Source organism: Melanerpes formicivorus, unplaced genomic scaffold (assembly GCF_026170545.1).
Source record: "Melanerpes formicivorus ecotype bairdi unplaced genomic scaffold, bMelFor1.0.p_v2 SCAF_3, whole genome shotgun sequence".
NCBI classification, from domain to species: domain Eukaryota; kingdom Metazoa; phylum Chordata; class Aves; order Piciformes; family Picidae; genus Melanerpes; species Melanerpes formicivorus.
The window spans coordinates 33,866,199-33,884,352 of NW_027142355.1; the positions used below are offsets into that span (position 1 = coordinate 33,866,199).

Here is an 18,154-nt window from a genome sequence, read left to right on the forward strand (position 1 = left end):
CAGAATCCCTGGAAACATGTATCTGATGTTACACTGATAGAACAAAAGAAAACAAAACTGCTTATAAATGAAGCCAGCGGCAGCTTTGAGCAGGAGTATCTGTTCAGCCCGTGCCTTTGGCCTCAGCGTCCTCAGACCTCCTCCTGTGGCAGGAGGATATAGAAATATATTCCATCAAATGTAGAAAAAAATAAAAGAAAGAAAACATATGAGATCACTCTTTTACTTCATACAAGCTGAAAGTCTTACTTACATCTTCCCACTCATCTGCCAACCACCGGTACCGCAGGCAGGCAGGCAGCCAGCAACGCCTCTTGCTGACGGGGCGGGTATTAGGATTACACATTGCTTCATTCATTTGACCCAGGCCCTTCACCTGACAGTAGATGTCCCTTTGCTGAATACCCACTCCACAGGATACAGAACACTAAAATTGATCAGAATTAATCATGTTATTGTGAAATTAGCCAGTCCCCAGAAGGTGGTACAGTTGCCATTGTTACAAGTTCTTTGGATTGTATTTAAATAGTAGCTGTATAGCGCTTCACAACAGCTACCCCCTACTAGTGCTTCCATTGTTTCTGAAAAAAACCCAACAACTTATGTTGAAAACATGAAACTGCAATTAAAATCATGATTTGTAGGAAATACAGAAAATAAATGTATCTAAGTTACCTAGACTGATCTTTCTGCTTACCTTAATTCACAGCAGAAAAAACTCACCACAAGCATATGCAAAGCAAAAGGTAACGTTTTTCAAGATCAGACAATTTAAGTACTGAGTTTACGTGATTCCTTTTGTACAGACTGACAGTCTTGTCTGATTTTTTTTAAATGCAAATATTAAAATGAACTTTAAAAAATCTTAGTATTTCAGGTTAGAAAAATGTTGCAAATGGTGCAGTACTTCTCTTTCTTTTGAAAATAGTACCTGAGGAGCTGAAACTTTCAAATTCTTCCTGCCACAAAGTCATTTCACTACAATACCAAGACTCGCTTCGATAGCACTCTCTTAACCCACTCAGGTCTCAAACCTAAACCCTCAAGCCTAAAGAGATTCTATCAAGCCAAATTGTGGAGAGTGGTAACATGTCTTTATCAGTGTGGGGATTTCTGCTTTGAAAGAGTGAATCACATATAAATATCAGCATGCACTCAGCCACACTCAATTTCACAGCAATGCAATACCTGTTTCGTAGCATCAAACCATATAAAAGGCCAGCATTTGTGCCCACAAGCCCTTTTACTTGTCCTTCCCCCATGTAACACTTCAAGGGCTAAACTGCCTACTCACCCAACACAAAAGTGAAGGGAAGAGTGACACACAAAACTCAGGGCTGAGATAAAGAAATAAGAGTTTAATATAACATGAGCTATCATAAGCACAATGCGTAATTACCTTAGCTAATAATCTAATTAATCTAATATAATGCATGATTACCTTAGCTTAAGCTATTTGCACAAGTGCAGTGGAAAACACAGGGCAAAAAAACCAGCATAAACCAGAAAACCCAAACTAGCAGCTGCCTCACTCCCACTCTTTCCACCATTATGCATGCAGAAAAGAGACCGCACCCCAAGAACCTGGAACCCAGAAACAGCAATGGGAACAGGAAGCCTCCCAAAATATGTCCCTCCAGTTATTGACTGCAGCATGGTATGAACAGCAGCAGCAGGTTCAACTCAGTCCATGGCATCACATAAACCTGGCTTCACTTCAATATTCAGACTATGACAGCAACTACAGTGATATTATTGAATTAATCACTGAAGACATGGAGTGAACATAAAACATCTACTGCTATGTTGAATTTACAACCTAAGTTGAGGAAAGCCCTAAGTACCTATCTGTCCAACACTCCAATTATCACTTTCATTTTTCACAGATCCTCACTTCTAAGTACTTTTAAGAGCAGTAAATGAAAATATAATTAACTTACTAATTTGTAAATTCAATTGTGACGGGCACACAAAGAAAAGCTTCCTGACAAATACTTCTACTGAAGCAGGGTGTCTTGAATACAATCTTTTCTTGTATTCATAGAGAACATAAACAGAACAGATTTTACATACCTCTTTCCATCTGCTGGTCTTCCAAGCAGGACATCTTCCAGCTCTACATATTTTGTATGTTCGTGGCTTTTTTAAATGCCTGCAGCTTCCTTCCTCCGTTTTAGCTTGGAAGCCATTAACACAATACACATCACGAAACTTCAAACCTTTTCCACAGGAAACAGAACACTGAAAAGAGAGGTGCATTTCATTGCTTTACAAAACAATCCCAAACAAGAAAACAAAAAGAAGCTGTGGCCTCGCCCCAAATGGGTTCTATGCTTATAGGAGAAAGGTTTTGTATTAGAATATGGACAGCATGTATCTGGAATTTCTGTGTAACCTCCCTCATACTGAGCCTTACTGATCAGATGTCAAACATCTCATGTTTTGCTCATTAATTTCTGTCACCATTGACAAATATCTGAGCTCACCATCTGTATCCATACAGGAGACAGCTTGAGGTTAGGATCTCCCAAGAACACATGCTCTAGCAGTTTATTTCCAGTATGTGTATTGCTGTTTTCATGTGAGCATTACGCTTATCATAAGCATTAAAGAAAGGAAAAAACACAGACTCATGGGTATACATGTCTCCAGCTGTTAGGCTACAAAGTCATGTTTGCTCCACCACCTCCCATCCGTGAGCCTGGGATATCTTATGTGACAGAGGCAAGAGTAGACTTATAAAGTAGACACCACAAGTTATGGTGCAGTCCCTGGAGATATGGCCTTCCCCTGCCACCTCAGTATTGCATCTTCTCAAAAGTCACTATGATAAACACTGCTGGCTCTAGGGCTGGCCTGCCTGCCTCCCTCCAAGGTAAAATCAACGTGGCTGCACAGACACTTTCAGAAGCCATGCCCTCTTGTCTAGTCACAAGTTGCCTAGGAGAGGAGCCCGACCCACACCTTACTTACAGAAGCACTCAGGCTGCCATGCCACAAAGACCTCTAAAAGGGGTCACTTAATTTTTCTGTTGAGGTTAGAGCAGAACTCCTGCTTAGTTCTTTGAATGCAAAATATAAGTTCCTGAGTGAGACTCCCAAACATTTAAATTTTATTGATTTTTATCCCTACCATGAGTGTTTTCCTTAGAGAGGTGCATATTGCACACACTGTCCTAAGCCACCTGCCTGACTAGCTTGCTTTCAGCTCTGTATCATCAGTGAGAAGAGTGAGACTCCCGCTTGTACAGAAACAAAGCCTTGATCTGTGCTCTGGAAGCCACTTGTGCTCTTTTAATGCATCTAGCCTACAGCACATTTCTGCCCTCCATAAGCCTGAACTATTTCTCGGAGCTCCTAACGCATTACTACATGCTATCTGAATCATAAGGTCCTCTCAATACTTAGTGCCCCCACTCTGCTCTGTGAGATGCTCTGGTAGTGATCTTCCCGAGGCTTAGCCTTTCTGACTGGGGAAAGCACAACTGCACTTAGCTCTCCTGCTGCTTGACCTCCTTCCATTCAAAATTGAACACGGTCAAGAACAACATAGTCCTTATGGCTCAACACATGTATGTGGCTTCACTTATATGACATGCCATGCAATTGGAGGCTTACAGAGAGTACCTTTTCCACATACTTCCTGCTGACTGCGTATGCAGAATAAAAAAGTTCTGTAAGAACTCAATCTCCAATAAAATCTGAACATTTCTGCAAGTTGAACACCCCATGCCCCCCCCCCCCCCCCCCCATCTTGTAACCATTTTATACAGAAATCCTAGCACTTGTCTCAACATTGGCTAAAGTAATATTTCCCATATGTCAGGTCTTTCTAAAAATATAAAACTACAGTAAGAAGCTGAACTTGATTACTATTATCCAAAGTCATTCCCTAACACTGTTAACTAGGATTCATCTGTTTGGCCTCTTTTTTTTCATAGCAATAAGGCTCTGTGAGGATTAGCCTGACAAAACTCCTGGTTCAGTCTGTGACACAGGCAGACCCTGGCACAGGCATTCCATCAGTTTCTACCAAATTAAGGCTCATTCTGCAGCTGTCATGCCTTTTTATCCTTTTGCTCTTATTATTTCATTGAAAAGGTGAAGACCCTGGATTGGTTGGACAGATTTTGTTCTAAATATTCTCAACCTTTTATTTCAAGGGAACATTTTGTGTAGCTTTGCTGGTAGCTCAGTGGGCTTCTGGATCCTGAAAACCCAGGTCAGTAAATGGAAAGGATGTAACAGTTTCTCTTTGTATTCATATTAGATGGGTTGGACACGATGATCTTGAAGGTCTCTTCCAACCTGGTTTGGTTTATTCTAATAAAGGTTTATTCTAATAGATATAAAAGGACTTTAACTACATATGACTGTGACTAAAAGCAGTACTCTAACTGTACTGGTTTTGGTTGGGACAGAGTTAATTTACTTCAGAGTAGCTAGTATAGTGCAAAGTTTAGGTTTGTAACTGAAACACTGAAAGTGTTGACAACACAGCAGTCACTGAGCAGTGCTTACACAAAGCAGTGCTTTCTGCTTCTCATCTCACCAGTGTGTGGGCTGGGAGTACACAAAACATTTGGAGGAAGACAGCTAGGACAGCTCACCCCGACTGACCAAAGGGATATCCCAGACCATACAACATTGTGCTCAGCAATAAATGCTGCAGGGAAGGAGGGAGGAGAGGCGGAGGGAGGAGAGGCAGAGGGAGGGGAGGCAAGGTGAGGGGTTTTGTCTTTCCAACTAACTATTACACATAATAGGGCTCTGGGCTTGGACAAACACCTGCTGTCAATAGAAGGTAATGAACGAATTCCTTATTTTGCTTTCCTTGTTGGTAGAGCTTTTGCTCTACCTAGTGAAATTACTTTATATTAACCCATGATTTTTCTATACTTTTACCCTTTCATTTCTCTCCACCAGGTGGCAATAAATGAGCCTACTAGGGATAAGCCACAACAGTAGCACTGAAAAAAAGACAGAAGATATCACAAATGTTGACATGTATTTTCTTCCTTGACTTCTTTTTTTTTTTCCCCCCTTCATTTTTGTCAGGTACATCTGTGACTAGACACAAAAATATAAAACATTATCGCTTAGTTGAGAGTTACTTCAACTTTTCATTTGCCATATTAGAACTATCCCTTCCCTTGCCCACCTCCTCCCTGTTAGCTGCATCTTCTCAGAGGTCCTTTTAATGTTTGAGCATGAAAGAGGCATTTTTCACCTAAAAGTATTAAAAAGACTGTTCTTTAAGTATGTAGTTGCACTGATGATATTTTTAAGTCACTTCACTGAGTATAGCTTCATTTCAAAAGCTCAGTGTTACATGACACATTTCTTGTGTTCACAAAATGTCTGCTTTGCCACTTTTCTAAACGTGATTCTGCAGCTCCAGCAAAGGAAGGGAAGAAGACTAAACTAAGAGGACTCAAAAGACTTCATCCAGTCCCTCATGCTGCTTAGACTTTGGATCATCTATACCTGGCCCATTCCTGGCGGCAGCTTGTCAGTCTTGTCTTCAATGATGGGGATGCCACATCCTCCTTTGCATGCATTTTTTCACCATATAACCATCTTTATAGTTATAAAAAGTATCTTGGGATTTAATGTCTCTTTTACTGTTAAATGAGATGGTTACTTTTCATTCTACCCTTAGCAGACTCAGAAACAGTCACCTCTTTATAACCACTTCGTCTTGAAAAGCAGCCTTTTCTTGTCTCTCACCATTTATATTGCTGTCCTCTGAACACTCCAACTGCCTGCATGTTTGTTAGGAGGTATCCAAGACTGAATGCTGTACACCAACTAAAGCATTAGTTGAAATATGCCATGAGAAAAAGCATATACCAAATAAGCACATACTCAAATACTATTCTTTCTGTTGAAATTCTTTCTGGCCTTCCCACCTTGCAGTGTTCTAAATGACATTTCAAAGACAGTATCTGAAGTGAAAACTACTTTCTGCAGCAGTATTTAGAATTCTGCTGCAAACCTCACAGGATCTTTGATGCAAATTTCTTACAAAAGCACTTTCCTTCATAGAAGTGTGTCTTCATTTAAGCAGTGGAAAAAGGCAGGCTCTAAAAGTACTCTCCAAGTAGCTGAAGACTCCACACAGGATGGGATAGAAATACAGAATATATTGGAAGATTAAATGGAAGTGCTATTCATGACTACTATCTACAGGGCAAAACTACACAAAAATCCACAGTCTGGGTTTAACCCCACCAGGCAAAAGCCTTCTCCAAATGTCCAAAAATCAGGCAAAAAACCTCAGGCCTCACATGCACCCCCCCCATACTAAGCCTTTTGGCAACCCTATTACCGAACCCCTGTGATGCAGTTAAAACTCAGCTCACCAGCTTCAGGTCCCTGCCAAGGCCACTTGAGGCCTCACACCGCCACAAATATAAGGGAGCTAAGGCAGCAGCATCAGGAAGGGAGAGGGAGGGAAAGGGAAAAGAGGAAAAGTGAGAAGAGAAGGGAGTAGAGACTGACTCTGCAGCCAGTTTTATATTGGAGATGCAGTGCACTATGAGAATGAAATAACATAAGACCAGGCTGGATGAGGCTCTGGCCAGCCTGATGTAGTGTGGGGTGTCCCTGCCCATGGCAGGGGGGTTGGAACTAGATGATCCTTGTGGTCCCTTCCAACCCTGACTGATACTATGATACTATGATACTGTGAACTTCCTGTGTCCACCCACTGGGCTGGATGCTCCGGACCTCCTGGAGGTCTCAACTCTGTGTTTTTGGGTTTTTTTTTGAAAGACACCCTATGAAACCACAACAAAATGTAATATATATATTCAGGAGGGTTACAATGCTACCTGAGATCCAAACACCACATAGATGATATCCCTACAACACAATTTACCTGGATTTTGAAACTCAGTAGCATTTTTTGAAATCAAGCAAGCCTGTACCTGTAATGACCAAATGCACAGCCAGCTGAACCCAGTGCATTCCAACAGGTCCCCTTCTCTGAAGCTGAAAATTACTGCTGAGTGAGGTCTACTTTTCAAAAGCTCCAAAAAGCCCCCACTATTACTGCAAATTCCTCCCCGTCTGCTGCCTTTGCATGAGGAAATACAGCACCCCTTGAATCTGTTTGACCTCTTTGTGTATCAAATTGCAAAAGTGAGAAACTAGTACCCCTCATGTTTCAGTGCGGTGCAACACAAACCTTAAAATGCTCTGCAAAGTTCAGTCCACAGCACAGCTTTGGCTCCCATGACTGACAAATGGTCCCCCAAGGCCAGTGACACAGTAAATCTCCACATTCCTAGTGTCTGACTTGTCAAAACCATTTGCAAAACATGCCATGAGGTATCACAGCACACGTGAAGACCAAACCACATATAGACAACCCAGCAACGTATGCTCCACTCACACCTTTAAGTCACACAGGTAATTGTGATGCTTAGCTGTGGTACTTTTCCAAGCTTTAAACAGAGAGAGGTCAAAAATGTGGATATTCTTCTGTTCAAAACCTACCTTGAGACTTCACAGCACAAGCTGCTAGTTCTATGCCACAAAGAAGGTCACAATTTTTAGCTGCTAGAATGTCTATCACCTTAAAAAATACAAATCTGTATCAACTGTGCAAGATTGAATCTTCCATGAACTTACCAGAGCTGCCCAAAGTCTGATTCCTTGCTAAGCCTGGATGGGCCATGATCCAGAGAAGGATCATGTGTCCAGAGAAAGGCAACAAGGCTGGTGAGAAGCCTTGAGCACAAGCCCTATGAGGAGAGGCTGAGGGAGCTGGGATTGTTTAGCCTGGAGAAGAGGAGGCTCAGGGGTGACCTCATTGCCCTCTACAACTACCTGAAAGGTGGTTGTAGCCAGGAAGGGGTTGGTCTCTTCTCCCAGGCAACCAGCACCAGAACAAGGGGACAGTCTCAGGCTGCGCCAGGGGAGGTTTAGACTCAAGGTGAGGAGGCAGTTCTTCACAGAGAGAGTTGTTAGCCATTGGAATGTGCTGCCCAGGGAGGTGGTGGATTCACCGTCCCTGGAGGGGTTCAAAACGTGATTGGACATGGCACTTGAAGCCATGGTTTAGTAGTCATGAGGTGTTGGGTGACAGGTTGGACATGATGGATCTTTGAAGTCTTTTCCAACCATGTTGATTCTATGATTCTATGAACTACCCCTTTTCTGTAAGAGTAAAATACAAAGCATTAGTGAACAATTATATTGTTATCCAGTGTCATATTTCACATGGCTTGTGCAGCTATTTGTGTGAGTGTTGATGGAAGGTTGTGTGTGGCACAGTGGAAAAGGGGGCAATAAAACAACATGAAGAGAATAGTGCCAAAAAACCTAAAAAGGCTAGAAAAAGAGGTAAATTCTTCAAGGAGAAGTAGTATCATACTTCAACATTACTTCAAATGAATAAACCTTTATTTATTTAGAATAAACCAAACCAGGTTGGAAGAGACCTTCAAGATCATCGTGTCCAACCCATCAACCAATCCAACCCACCCAAACAGCTAACCCATGGCACCAAGTACCCCTTGGTAGTTAAGTCATAGCCCTAAATCAGACTAAGCTGTCATGACCTGTCCCCCAATTATGACTTTCAGGTTTCAGCTTCCCCAGAAGAGCTCACTAGTAGACACAAGAGTAACCTTAACAGAAAAGCACCTACCAGTGGCAGACATGCTAACACTGCTACATGACAGAATTAGTGAGGTGCAAAAACAAGCCTTATGCTAATAGAAGTTTATTTTATGCTTCTGGTAATTTCTGCTCCATATTTTTGAAAATTTAAAAAGAATAATTACAATGTGATGAGTTGATCAGTAGGTTCTCCTTGAACAGCAATTACATATCACCAGTGATATCTCATTTAACACAATTCCTTTATAGGTGCCATTTCAGCTCCCAATTACAGTAAAAACTGAGTTGTGTGGTTATTCTTCCTGCCTTATTTGCTCTTGATTTTAATCCATGGCATCTGGTTACCATCTGAGAATCAGAAAAACAATAGGTATTTCTGCTTCCTTTCAGCAGGCATTTGACAGGCTCTGCTACCTCACATGCAGGTGTTAAGTGCCACTGAAGGGTCTGCATGTACCTCTGTCAAGAACTTTGCTGTCAGCCCTCATTCAAGAAATATTATCACTGTAATTAATGACAGTACATATTGAAACAATGATACCTCTATGATCAGTTTATTGATAGCTGGGAGAGAATGTACAGAAACTACACTGCTTAGCCAGCATTCCTGCAACAACACATCTTGTATGTGCACCTAACTTTTATCATCTTTCAGTTGAATGATAGATAGACAGCTGGCTAAGGCAAAACACAACTCAAAATACAGGAGCAGTGGTAAACTAAAAACCAACCAACCAAAACAGAAACCCAAAATTCAACAGAGAAATTTGCCTTACCTTTTCCCTCTGAAATGTGGCAAACAGGAACACAACCAGAACCTCACTGTGTCCTTCTGAAAATCTTAGTTTTCAAGTATAAATCTGTGTCAGATTTACAAGACTGAACAGCAGTCCTGCTCTTTGCCTTTGACAACCTCCTACAAAGTACTTGGTACAGTGGCACTTTATCATAGTATCATAGTACCAATCAGGGTTGGCAGGGACCACAAGGATCATCTAGTTCCAACCCCCCTGCCATGGGCAGGGACACCCCACACTACATCAGGCTGGACAGAGCCTCGTCCAGCCTGGTCTTAAACACCTCCAGGGATGGGGCCTCGACCACCTCCCTGGACAACCCATTCCAGGGCTTCACCACTCTCATGGTGAAGAACTTCCTCCTCACATCCAGCCTGAATCTCCCCACCTCCAGCTTCATTCCATTCCCCCTAGTCCTTTACATACCCTAGTCATTAGAGTGTGGCTGATGCCAAATTGTTGACTTGGCCAGAATTTAGCAAATCTCATCTTTCTTTACTCCATGGTCATGTTACAACAGTAAAACCTTCAAGCATTTACAGAAATGTAGCAGCACTGGAGACAAACAGTGAGTAAAGCACAAGCATCAAGAGAAGAGCAGCAGAAACAGACAGGAGATCTCAGGGAAATCTAGTGTGAGCAAGAGAAATGTTAAGAGGTTTATTCTGTTTCCAGTAAATGGATACAAAAGTGGACATGTTTTCCAAACAGGTGCATCTGTGTCCATTCAGCAGTTTTGTTTGCAAACCCCTACAAAACCCAAACAGCAACCCAAAGTGAATCTATTTTTGCTTCCAGCAACCACAGTTTAACAGACTGCATCACAGGGAAGACAGCATCCTGCCTCCTGTGAAGCCTGAGAAAACTGAACAAATGCACAGAATAACCTCATCTGCATTTTCACTGAAAAGTAATGTTCACCCATGGGATTGGTGTTTTATTCATAGATCTTCAGAGTAAAAGTTGGACCATGTTTTTAACACCATGGAGGATCTCTTGTGTGGAAGCTACAGTTGCACAGTCACAGTATCACAGTATCACAGTATAACTAAGGTTGGAAAGGACCTCAAGGATCAACGAGTCCAACCTATCAACACAGACCCCATGACTAGACCATGGCACCAAGTGCCACGTCCAATCTCCCCTTGAATGCCTCCAGGGACAGTGACTCCAGCACCTCCCTGGGCAGCCCATTCCAATGACGAATGACTTGCTCGGTGAAGAACTTCCTCCTCACCTCGAGCCTAAACCTCCCCAGGTGCAGCTTGAGACTGTGTCCCCTTGTTCTGGTGCTGGTTGCCTGGGAGAAGAGGCCAACCCCTTCCTGGCTACAACTACCTTTCAGGTAGTTGTAGAGGGCAATGAGGTCGCCCCTGACCCTCCTCTTCTCCAGGCTAAACAATCCCAGCTCCCTCAGCCTCAAAGGAGTCAAAGGAGTTGCACAGGGAAAAGCATTTGTTTATATTCTTTTCCACATTTTAAAACTTGATCTTATGCATTCTAATTTATTTTTTTTTTTAATCTGAAGAGATAGGGTCTTCCTAGTTACAAGAGTAACTAGAGATAATATAGTTTAACAATAGTAGGTCAGTTAGTTCTAGCCAAGTTTGCAAAAAACCTGAACAGAAGCATAAGAAAAGCTGGATCCCAGCAACGGCCATCTCTGATTTATCATTTTCAATCAACTGTAAGAAAACAGTAGCTTGGAAATTAAAGGAATACACAGGAGCTCTGTGCATCTATCTCCTCTAAAAAAAGTAACATAGTATCATAGAATCAGTCAGGGTTGGAAGGGACCACAAGGATCATCTAGGTCCAACCCCCCTGCCATGGGCAAGGACACCCCACACTACATCAGGCTGGCCAGAGCCTCATCCAGCCTGGTCTTAAACACCTCCAGGGACGGGGCCTCAACCACCTCCCTGGACAACCTTTCCAGGGTCTCACCACTCTCATGGTGAAGAACCTCCTCCTCACATCCAGCCTGAATCTCCCTGCCTCCAGCTTCATTCCATTCCCCCTAGTCCTATCACTACCTGAGATCCTGAGAAGTCCCTCCCCAGCCTTCCTGTAGGCCCCCTTCAGATACTGGAAGGCCACAATTAGGTCACCTGGGAGCCTTCTCTTCTCCAGACTGCCCCAACTCCTTCAGTCTGTCCTCATAGGAGAGGTGCTCCAGCCCTCTGATCATCCTCGTGGCCCTTCTCTGGACTGCTTCACTGTTTCATTTGATATGATAAAATAAAGCTTTGTATTGAATATGTACTGGAACAATATGGCATTGTGAGAAATAGTGCAAACCTTTTAGAAGCATACAGACATACTGAAGTCCTTCTATGGCTCTTAACTAATTATCAACTAACAAATTAAGAAACACAAGATAACTATTTTAAATATTGATTGACATGAAAATAATTGATTGACATGTAAATAATAAGAAATACAACATTTTACCCACCTTCACATGTTGAATTCTAGTTTGTCTTCAACCTAAGGAACTCTTCTGTCTATTTTCAGTTCACTTACAGGTCAGTCTTCCCACCATTACAATCAAGGGCATAAATTTGAGCATGCATACAGGCTTCTAAAGGACTAATTCAGCAGGAAATCTGTGCCCAGACCTGCTCTCACTGAAGTGAAAGGGCCATAGGCAGACGCATCCTAGAACACACAATCAATCTAGCAGTCTACTTTAGTGGATTCAACAGCCTCCCAAAGTTGCCAATTTTCAAAGAGTTGAGTAGGAACTCCCATCATAGAGAAGTACAGAACTTCTTACTCGCTTCCCAACTCAGGCCATATTAACCAAAATGTTTGTATACCAATCTTCATAGGAAATGTTAACACTTCAACATTATGTTCAATAACTTAAATTTGGACCTCAAAACCACTCTGAACCCATTTTTATGAGTTGTGACTGGGGTTTTCAGAACTGCCACATACATAGACCAGCAGCTCAAAATGATTTTCACATGGATCTGACCATCAGGAATCTTTCAGCTTTTCTGAAAGTTCTAACTCTGGGAAAAAAACAAACAAACAAAAAACCACCACCAACCAACCAAGCAACAAAACCACACCAAAAGGAAGAAAAAAGATGTATGAGATTGCCCATTGGAATGGGCTGCCCGGGAGGTGGTGGAGTCACCGTCATTGGAGGTGTTCAGGAGGAGACTTGATGGGGTGCTTGGTGCCATGGGTTAGTTGTTTAGGTGGGTTGGATTGGTTGATGGATTGGACACGATGATCTTGAAGGTCTCTTCCAACCTGGTTTATTATTACTATTATTATTATTATTATTATTATTATTATTATTATTACTATTACTATTATTATTACTACTATTATTATTATTACATTTCTTGAATTCTCATTAAATGGCTATATGTATTTAGGAATGGTTTTGAGGATCACTAGCTGTATTTCCCATCTTCCCCTTCCATGATATTCTGAAGTGTGGTTTTTTGGTTGTGATTTTTGCTCAGTTGTTGTTGGGAAGGGGGGCAGGGTGAGGGGTCGTGCTGTTGATTGTTAGGTTGGGGGCAGGGGAGAGGAAGGTGGTGTTTGGCTTTGTTGTTTTTTGGTGGTGGTGGTGGTTGTTGGTTGGTTTTGGTTTTCTTGTCTCCTACACATCCTCTCTAAATGGAGGGCCTGAATGTTCTGCAAACTCATGCAATAGTGTTCTAGGAACACAAAAAAAACTATGTTATGTCTTTGATATTAAGAGACAAAAGACAGAAAGCTAAGGATCATAATGTAATGCTCAGTCTTTTGCCAGTGACTGAATGGAAGTAAAGAGCCACAAAATTATAGCTCCAGCAAAAGGTTCAAAAGCTGTCTTTGAGCCTTATCACTGACGAATGTTGTAGGTTAAGAGGAACCAAGAGTTAATTGGTATAACCACAAAGAAAAGAATTCCAGAGGCTAGAGTCCCAGGGGGGCAGGCAGTTCATCCCAGGATATTGTAATCTGTTATTGTATTTGGTATTCCTGTATTTCTCTATTCAAGGGAGTGTACAGCCAAAGCTAGCTCTCTCTGCTCTCTGCCTCGGGACAGGCACATGCCTTATCTTTGTGGTTTGTGGGGGAGAGGTTTTCCCTTGGCCTTGGCTGGCAGTGAATTTCCAGCTATGCCACTTGGCCTTTTGAAGCCTGCGGAAGGCCTGAGTCTGGGGGCGGCGGGGGGGGTGCAGTTGGCTGCTCTCGTGCCTTCTGAGGCTGAGTGGGGTGGAGGTTTCTGGAAGGCTTTGACCTGGTTGGCACAGGATTACTTCTTTTACCTGAATGCCTGTGGTATATATTTGTAAACAGAATTTCCATTTAAACTTCCAATCCAGTGTGGAGCATTTTTATTCCAATTTACTCCTTAAGAAGGGGTAAAATACCTTTTCTGCCCTTTCGCCCTTAGCAGCTTGTGGCTCAAAACTTGGACAGACAACTACCTATTCCAGTCATCCAATGGCATCAGTTGCTCCTTTTATCAATAAGCATGTTGGTTTGGGTTTTTTTTTCCTCTTTTTTTCTGTTCAAGTATAAGACCTTCCCCTCATGAGAACAATACCCCTAAAATGTCATACGGAGTTCACTGCAAGACAAAAATTACTCAATGGCAAAACCTCCTCCTTTTTTTTTGGAAGAGGGGATAGTTCCTCCAACCTTTTAAAAACAAATAAAAAAACACAAGGACTTTAAACATCAGCATTCCTTAATAACAGACACATGAATTGCAAGCACAAAGCCACACAACATGCATAATAAAGAAGGGTTAAAATGCAACTGTATTTCACAGACACAAGTCAGAGTCATTAATTTTCCACACATACATTATAACTCATTTATTATTTCAAGCTATACAGGCAACATAGCACCAAAAAAAGGAGAAATTTCCTCTAAACTTAAAGAACAGTACACAAATATTTGACTTTTGGAAACAAGCTTTGTTTTGGTTTTTTGTTCTCATTTCTATAAGATCCACTATCCCAAGTCTGCTCTGGGACATTATTTTGGGTAGTGACACGTGTTGTTAGTTATCCCTGCAAAGGCACCCCTCATTTCCAAAGTTTAAAACAACAAAAAAAAAGGAATAGCATCTGCTAACATTGAGATTTCAGCCAGTGAGATATTAAGTACACATGCTGTATTGACAATGAGGTATTCTGAAGTTAGACATTAGGCAGCAGCAGAAGTAGAGGTAAAAACCTGAAGCTGGTTTTGAAAACCAAATTCACTGATTCTGGATTCCCTTTTAATATAAAAGATTATATTTAAAGATATAAATACTTTTTACATATTAGAAAAAGAGAATGAAGGCACTTATACACAGCAAAACTCTCTGCATTAAAATGAACACAAATATTTCAGTAACACAAGTTTGGGCTGCTTCTACTCCTGCAGAAGTCAAGGGGATGCCTGGCAGTAACAATACTGGAAGGGGACTGGGATCCCAGTTCTTTAAAAAAGTATTTTTTATTCATTAAAGAATAGATTTCTTCCACTAGTGCAAAGAAAGAATGAGGAAAAAGTGTTTTAAGTACATCCTCCTTCTGAAGTACCTCCTTCTGAACTGACTTGCACCAGAGACAGGGCCAGTATTCATGAAGGTCAAAGAGCTGGTCCACGTAATGTAATTGCTCATAAATTCCCTTCCTTTCATTCTCTCTCCATGTATTACCTTTGTGCCATCAGAAGTAAAAGACAGCAGAATTTGTTATAGCAAGTTAGACTGCATGTGGGAAGTCTCACGTTTCAGTTTCTACTTCAGTTTCGACACTGGAATCTCACTAGTAGCTGTAATGCACTGCTGTCCAGATACATAAACATTATCCAACACATTCATCAAAAATATAAATGGTGTTTTATCTGCTTCTTGCTGTCTTTATAGCAAAGGAAATTATCTCAATGAGGAGATGGAGTGAACCCTCAGTAAATTTGCAGATGACATCAAGTTTGGTGGGAGTGATGATCTGCTTGTGAGAGTAGGGAGGCTCTAAAGAGGGACTTGGGCAGACTGGACTGAATAAGCTCTAACAAGGCTGAGTATCAGTTCTTGAACACAACAACCCCATGCAACACTACAGCCTTGGGAAAGAGTGGCTGGAAATGTGCCCTGCAGAAAGGGACCTGAAGGTACTGATCAACAAGCAGCTGAATATTAGCCAGCAGTGTGCTAAGAAGACCAGTGGCATCCTGACTTGTATTAGAAATAACTGCAGCAAGCAGGACCAGAGAGGTCATTGCCCCTCTGTACTCTGTCTTGGTGAGGCCACACCTTGAGTACTGTGTTCAGTTTTGGACATCTCAGTACAAGAAAGACATCAGCCTGATGGAGTGGCTCCACAGAAGAGTGGGTGTTGGTTTCTTCTCCCAGGTAGCTAGTGACAGAACGAGAGGGAACGGTTTCAAGCTGCACCAGAGATGGTTTAGGCTGGACATCAGGAAGAAAAAAGGTAACCTAAAAGGGTTGTCAGGCATTGGAACAGGTTGCCCAGGGAGATGGTTGAGTCACCATCCCTGGATGTGTTTAAAAGCCATGTAGATGTGGTGCTGGGGATATAGGTCAGTGGTAGACTTGGAAGAGTAGAGTTAATGGTTGGACTCATTGATCTTTTAGGTCTTTTCCAGTTTAAATGCTTCTATGAAATAAAGGTATATGTGACACGCTTAAAGACTCCAGCCTCCAGAGAGCATCCAGTCACTTAACAGTCCTCTATATAAGAGTATATTGTATGACAGAAAGGCATCAGTTGGGCAGAGCCATGATCTACTGCCAAACTATCCCAAAGCCACTTGTCCTAGGCTACAACATTCCAGTGACTCAAGCTTTTACTGATCTCCTATAATAGTCATTCATAATGAACGTTTTTCTCTGTTTAAACAGGAACAAAAATTAACTGAGGTTTGTGTGTTGGCAGCATTCAAACTAGGTGAATTACTTAAAAAATGACAGCATATTTAATTTGCAAGCCTGCTTTTATTTCCTGAATCTCCTACATCTGTTCCTGCACAACGCTGTTAAAGCTATTACAGAATACCCTTAGAGCTTTCAATCATATATAAAAGAGGCTATGAAGTCGGGTAACAGCTGCATTCTAAACAGTTTTTGGAGGATTAAAATGGCTTTTTACGTTAACTGAGACACAAACCAACATCTTTGTGGGTGACATGGACAGTGGCATTGAGTGCACCCTCAGCAAGTTTGCTGATGACACCAAGCTGTGTGGTGCAGCAGACACGCTGGAGGGAAGGGAGGCCATCCAGAGAGACCTTGACAGGCTGGAGAGATGGGCACAAGCCAACCTCATGAGATTCAACAAGACCAAGAGCAGAGTCCTGCATCTGGGTCGAGGCAATCCCAGGCACAAATACAGGCTGGGCAGTGACTGGCTGGAAAGCAGCCCTGAGGAGAGAGACTTGGGGGTGCTGGTGGACAAAAAGCTCAACATGAGCTCTCAGTGTGCACTTGCAGACTGGAAAGCCAATCAGATCCTGGGCTGCATCAGGAGAAGTGTGGCCAGCAGGTTGAGGGAGGTGATCCTCCCCCTCTACTCAGCCCTGGTGAGACCCCACCTGGAGTACTGTGTCCAGTTCTGGAGCCCCTATTACAAGAGGGATGTGGAGGTGCTGGAGCGTGTCCAGAGAAGGGCCACAAGGATGATCAGAGGGCTGGAGCACCTCTCCTATGAGGACAGACTGAAGGAGTTGGGGCTGTTCAGTCTGCAGAAGAGAAGGCTCTGAGGTGACCTTATTGTGGCCTTCCAGTATCTGAAGGGGGCCTACAGGAAGGCTGGGGAGGGACTTCTCAGGATCTCAGGTAGTGATAGGACTAGGGGGAATGGAATGAAGTTGGAGGTGGGGAGATTCAGGCTGGATGTGAGGAGGAGGTTCTTCACCATGAGAGTGGTGAAACCCTGGAATGGGTTGTCCAGGGAGGTGGTTGAGGCCCCGTCCCTGGAGGTGTTTAAGACCAGGCTGGATGAGGCTCTGTCCAGTCTGATGTAGTGTGGGGTGTCCCTGCCCATGGCAGGGGGGTGGGAACTAGATGATTCTTGTGGTCCCTTCCAACCCTGACTGATACTATGATACTATGATATGACACTATGAAAATCTTTGCAAACTAAGCCATATGTAACATTTGCAACACATTCCAGTAGCTTACAGGTAACCTGTTAATGCATGACAATCTGCATCATTCAGGGAACAAACAGGCTGTGTGAATAATTCCCTATGTAAAAGGAAAATGTTGGAGCTCAAATGCAACTGTGTGCTGAATGCCTCGCTTGTCTTCTCAGCACCTGAATTATATACATTAATTGAGCATTAGCAAGCCACCACTAATTATTTGGCTAATGGCTAAATAGTATACTCTGGTGTCTGTTAAACACAACCCCAAAACTCTCTTTTGCAGAGTGGAAGAAAAAGGTAACTGTGGTAATTTACTAATTCAATCTTTCAATGTAAAGTCTCTTTGCCAGAAATTAGAATAGATTACATAAACACTAATAAATTATTTAAAGCTGAAATTGCACAATATTTTTAAGATGTTTCCATATTAACTGAATAAAAAAAAGTGAACAAATTACATTTTGTTTTAATAAAAAAATTAATAGAACTGTTGTCCTAGCCCACCTCCCAGCAGTGTGTTAATGAAGGTTTTTAACTGCTTCTAATGGAACCAGAACTGGATCCAGCATCCTTTGCTATTATTCTCCTTAGACTCGAGCGCAGTA

General features: G+C 42.2%; 1 protein-coding gene across 1 annotated transcript in view; it reads right to left on the reverse strand.

Annotated features, from left to right (window-relative positions):
* ADAMTS20 (ADAM metallopeptidase with thrombospondin type 1 motif 20) overlaps window positions 1-18,154 on the reverse strand; it is a 101,269-nt gene that overhangs the window by 11,285 nt on the left and 71,830 nt on the right. The window contains exons 29-30 of the mRNA XM_068170964.1: window positions 2,074-2,241; window positions 254-427 (exon numbers count right to left, since the gene is read on the reverse strand). Of these exons, the coding sequence (XP_068027065.1) occupies window positions 254-427; window positions 2,074-2,241 (342 nt within the window). The remainder of the gene's footprint in view (window positions 1-253; window positions 428-2,073; window positions 2,242-18,154) is intronic.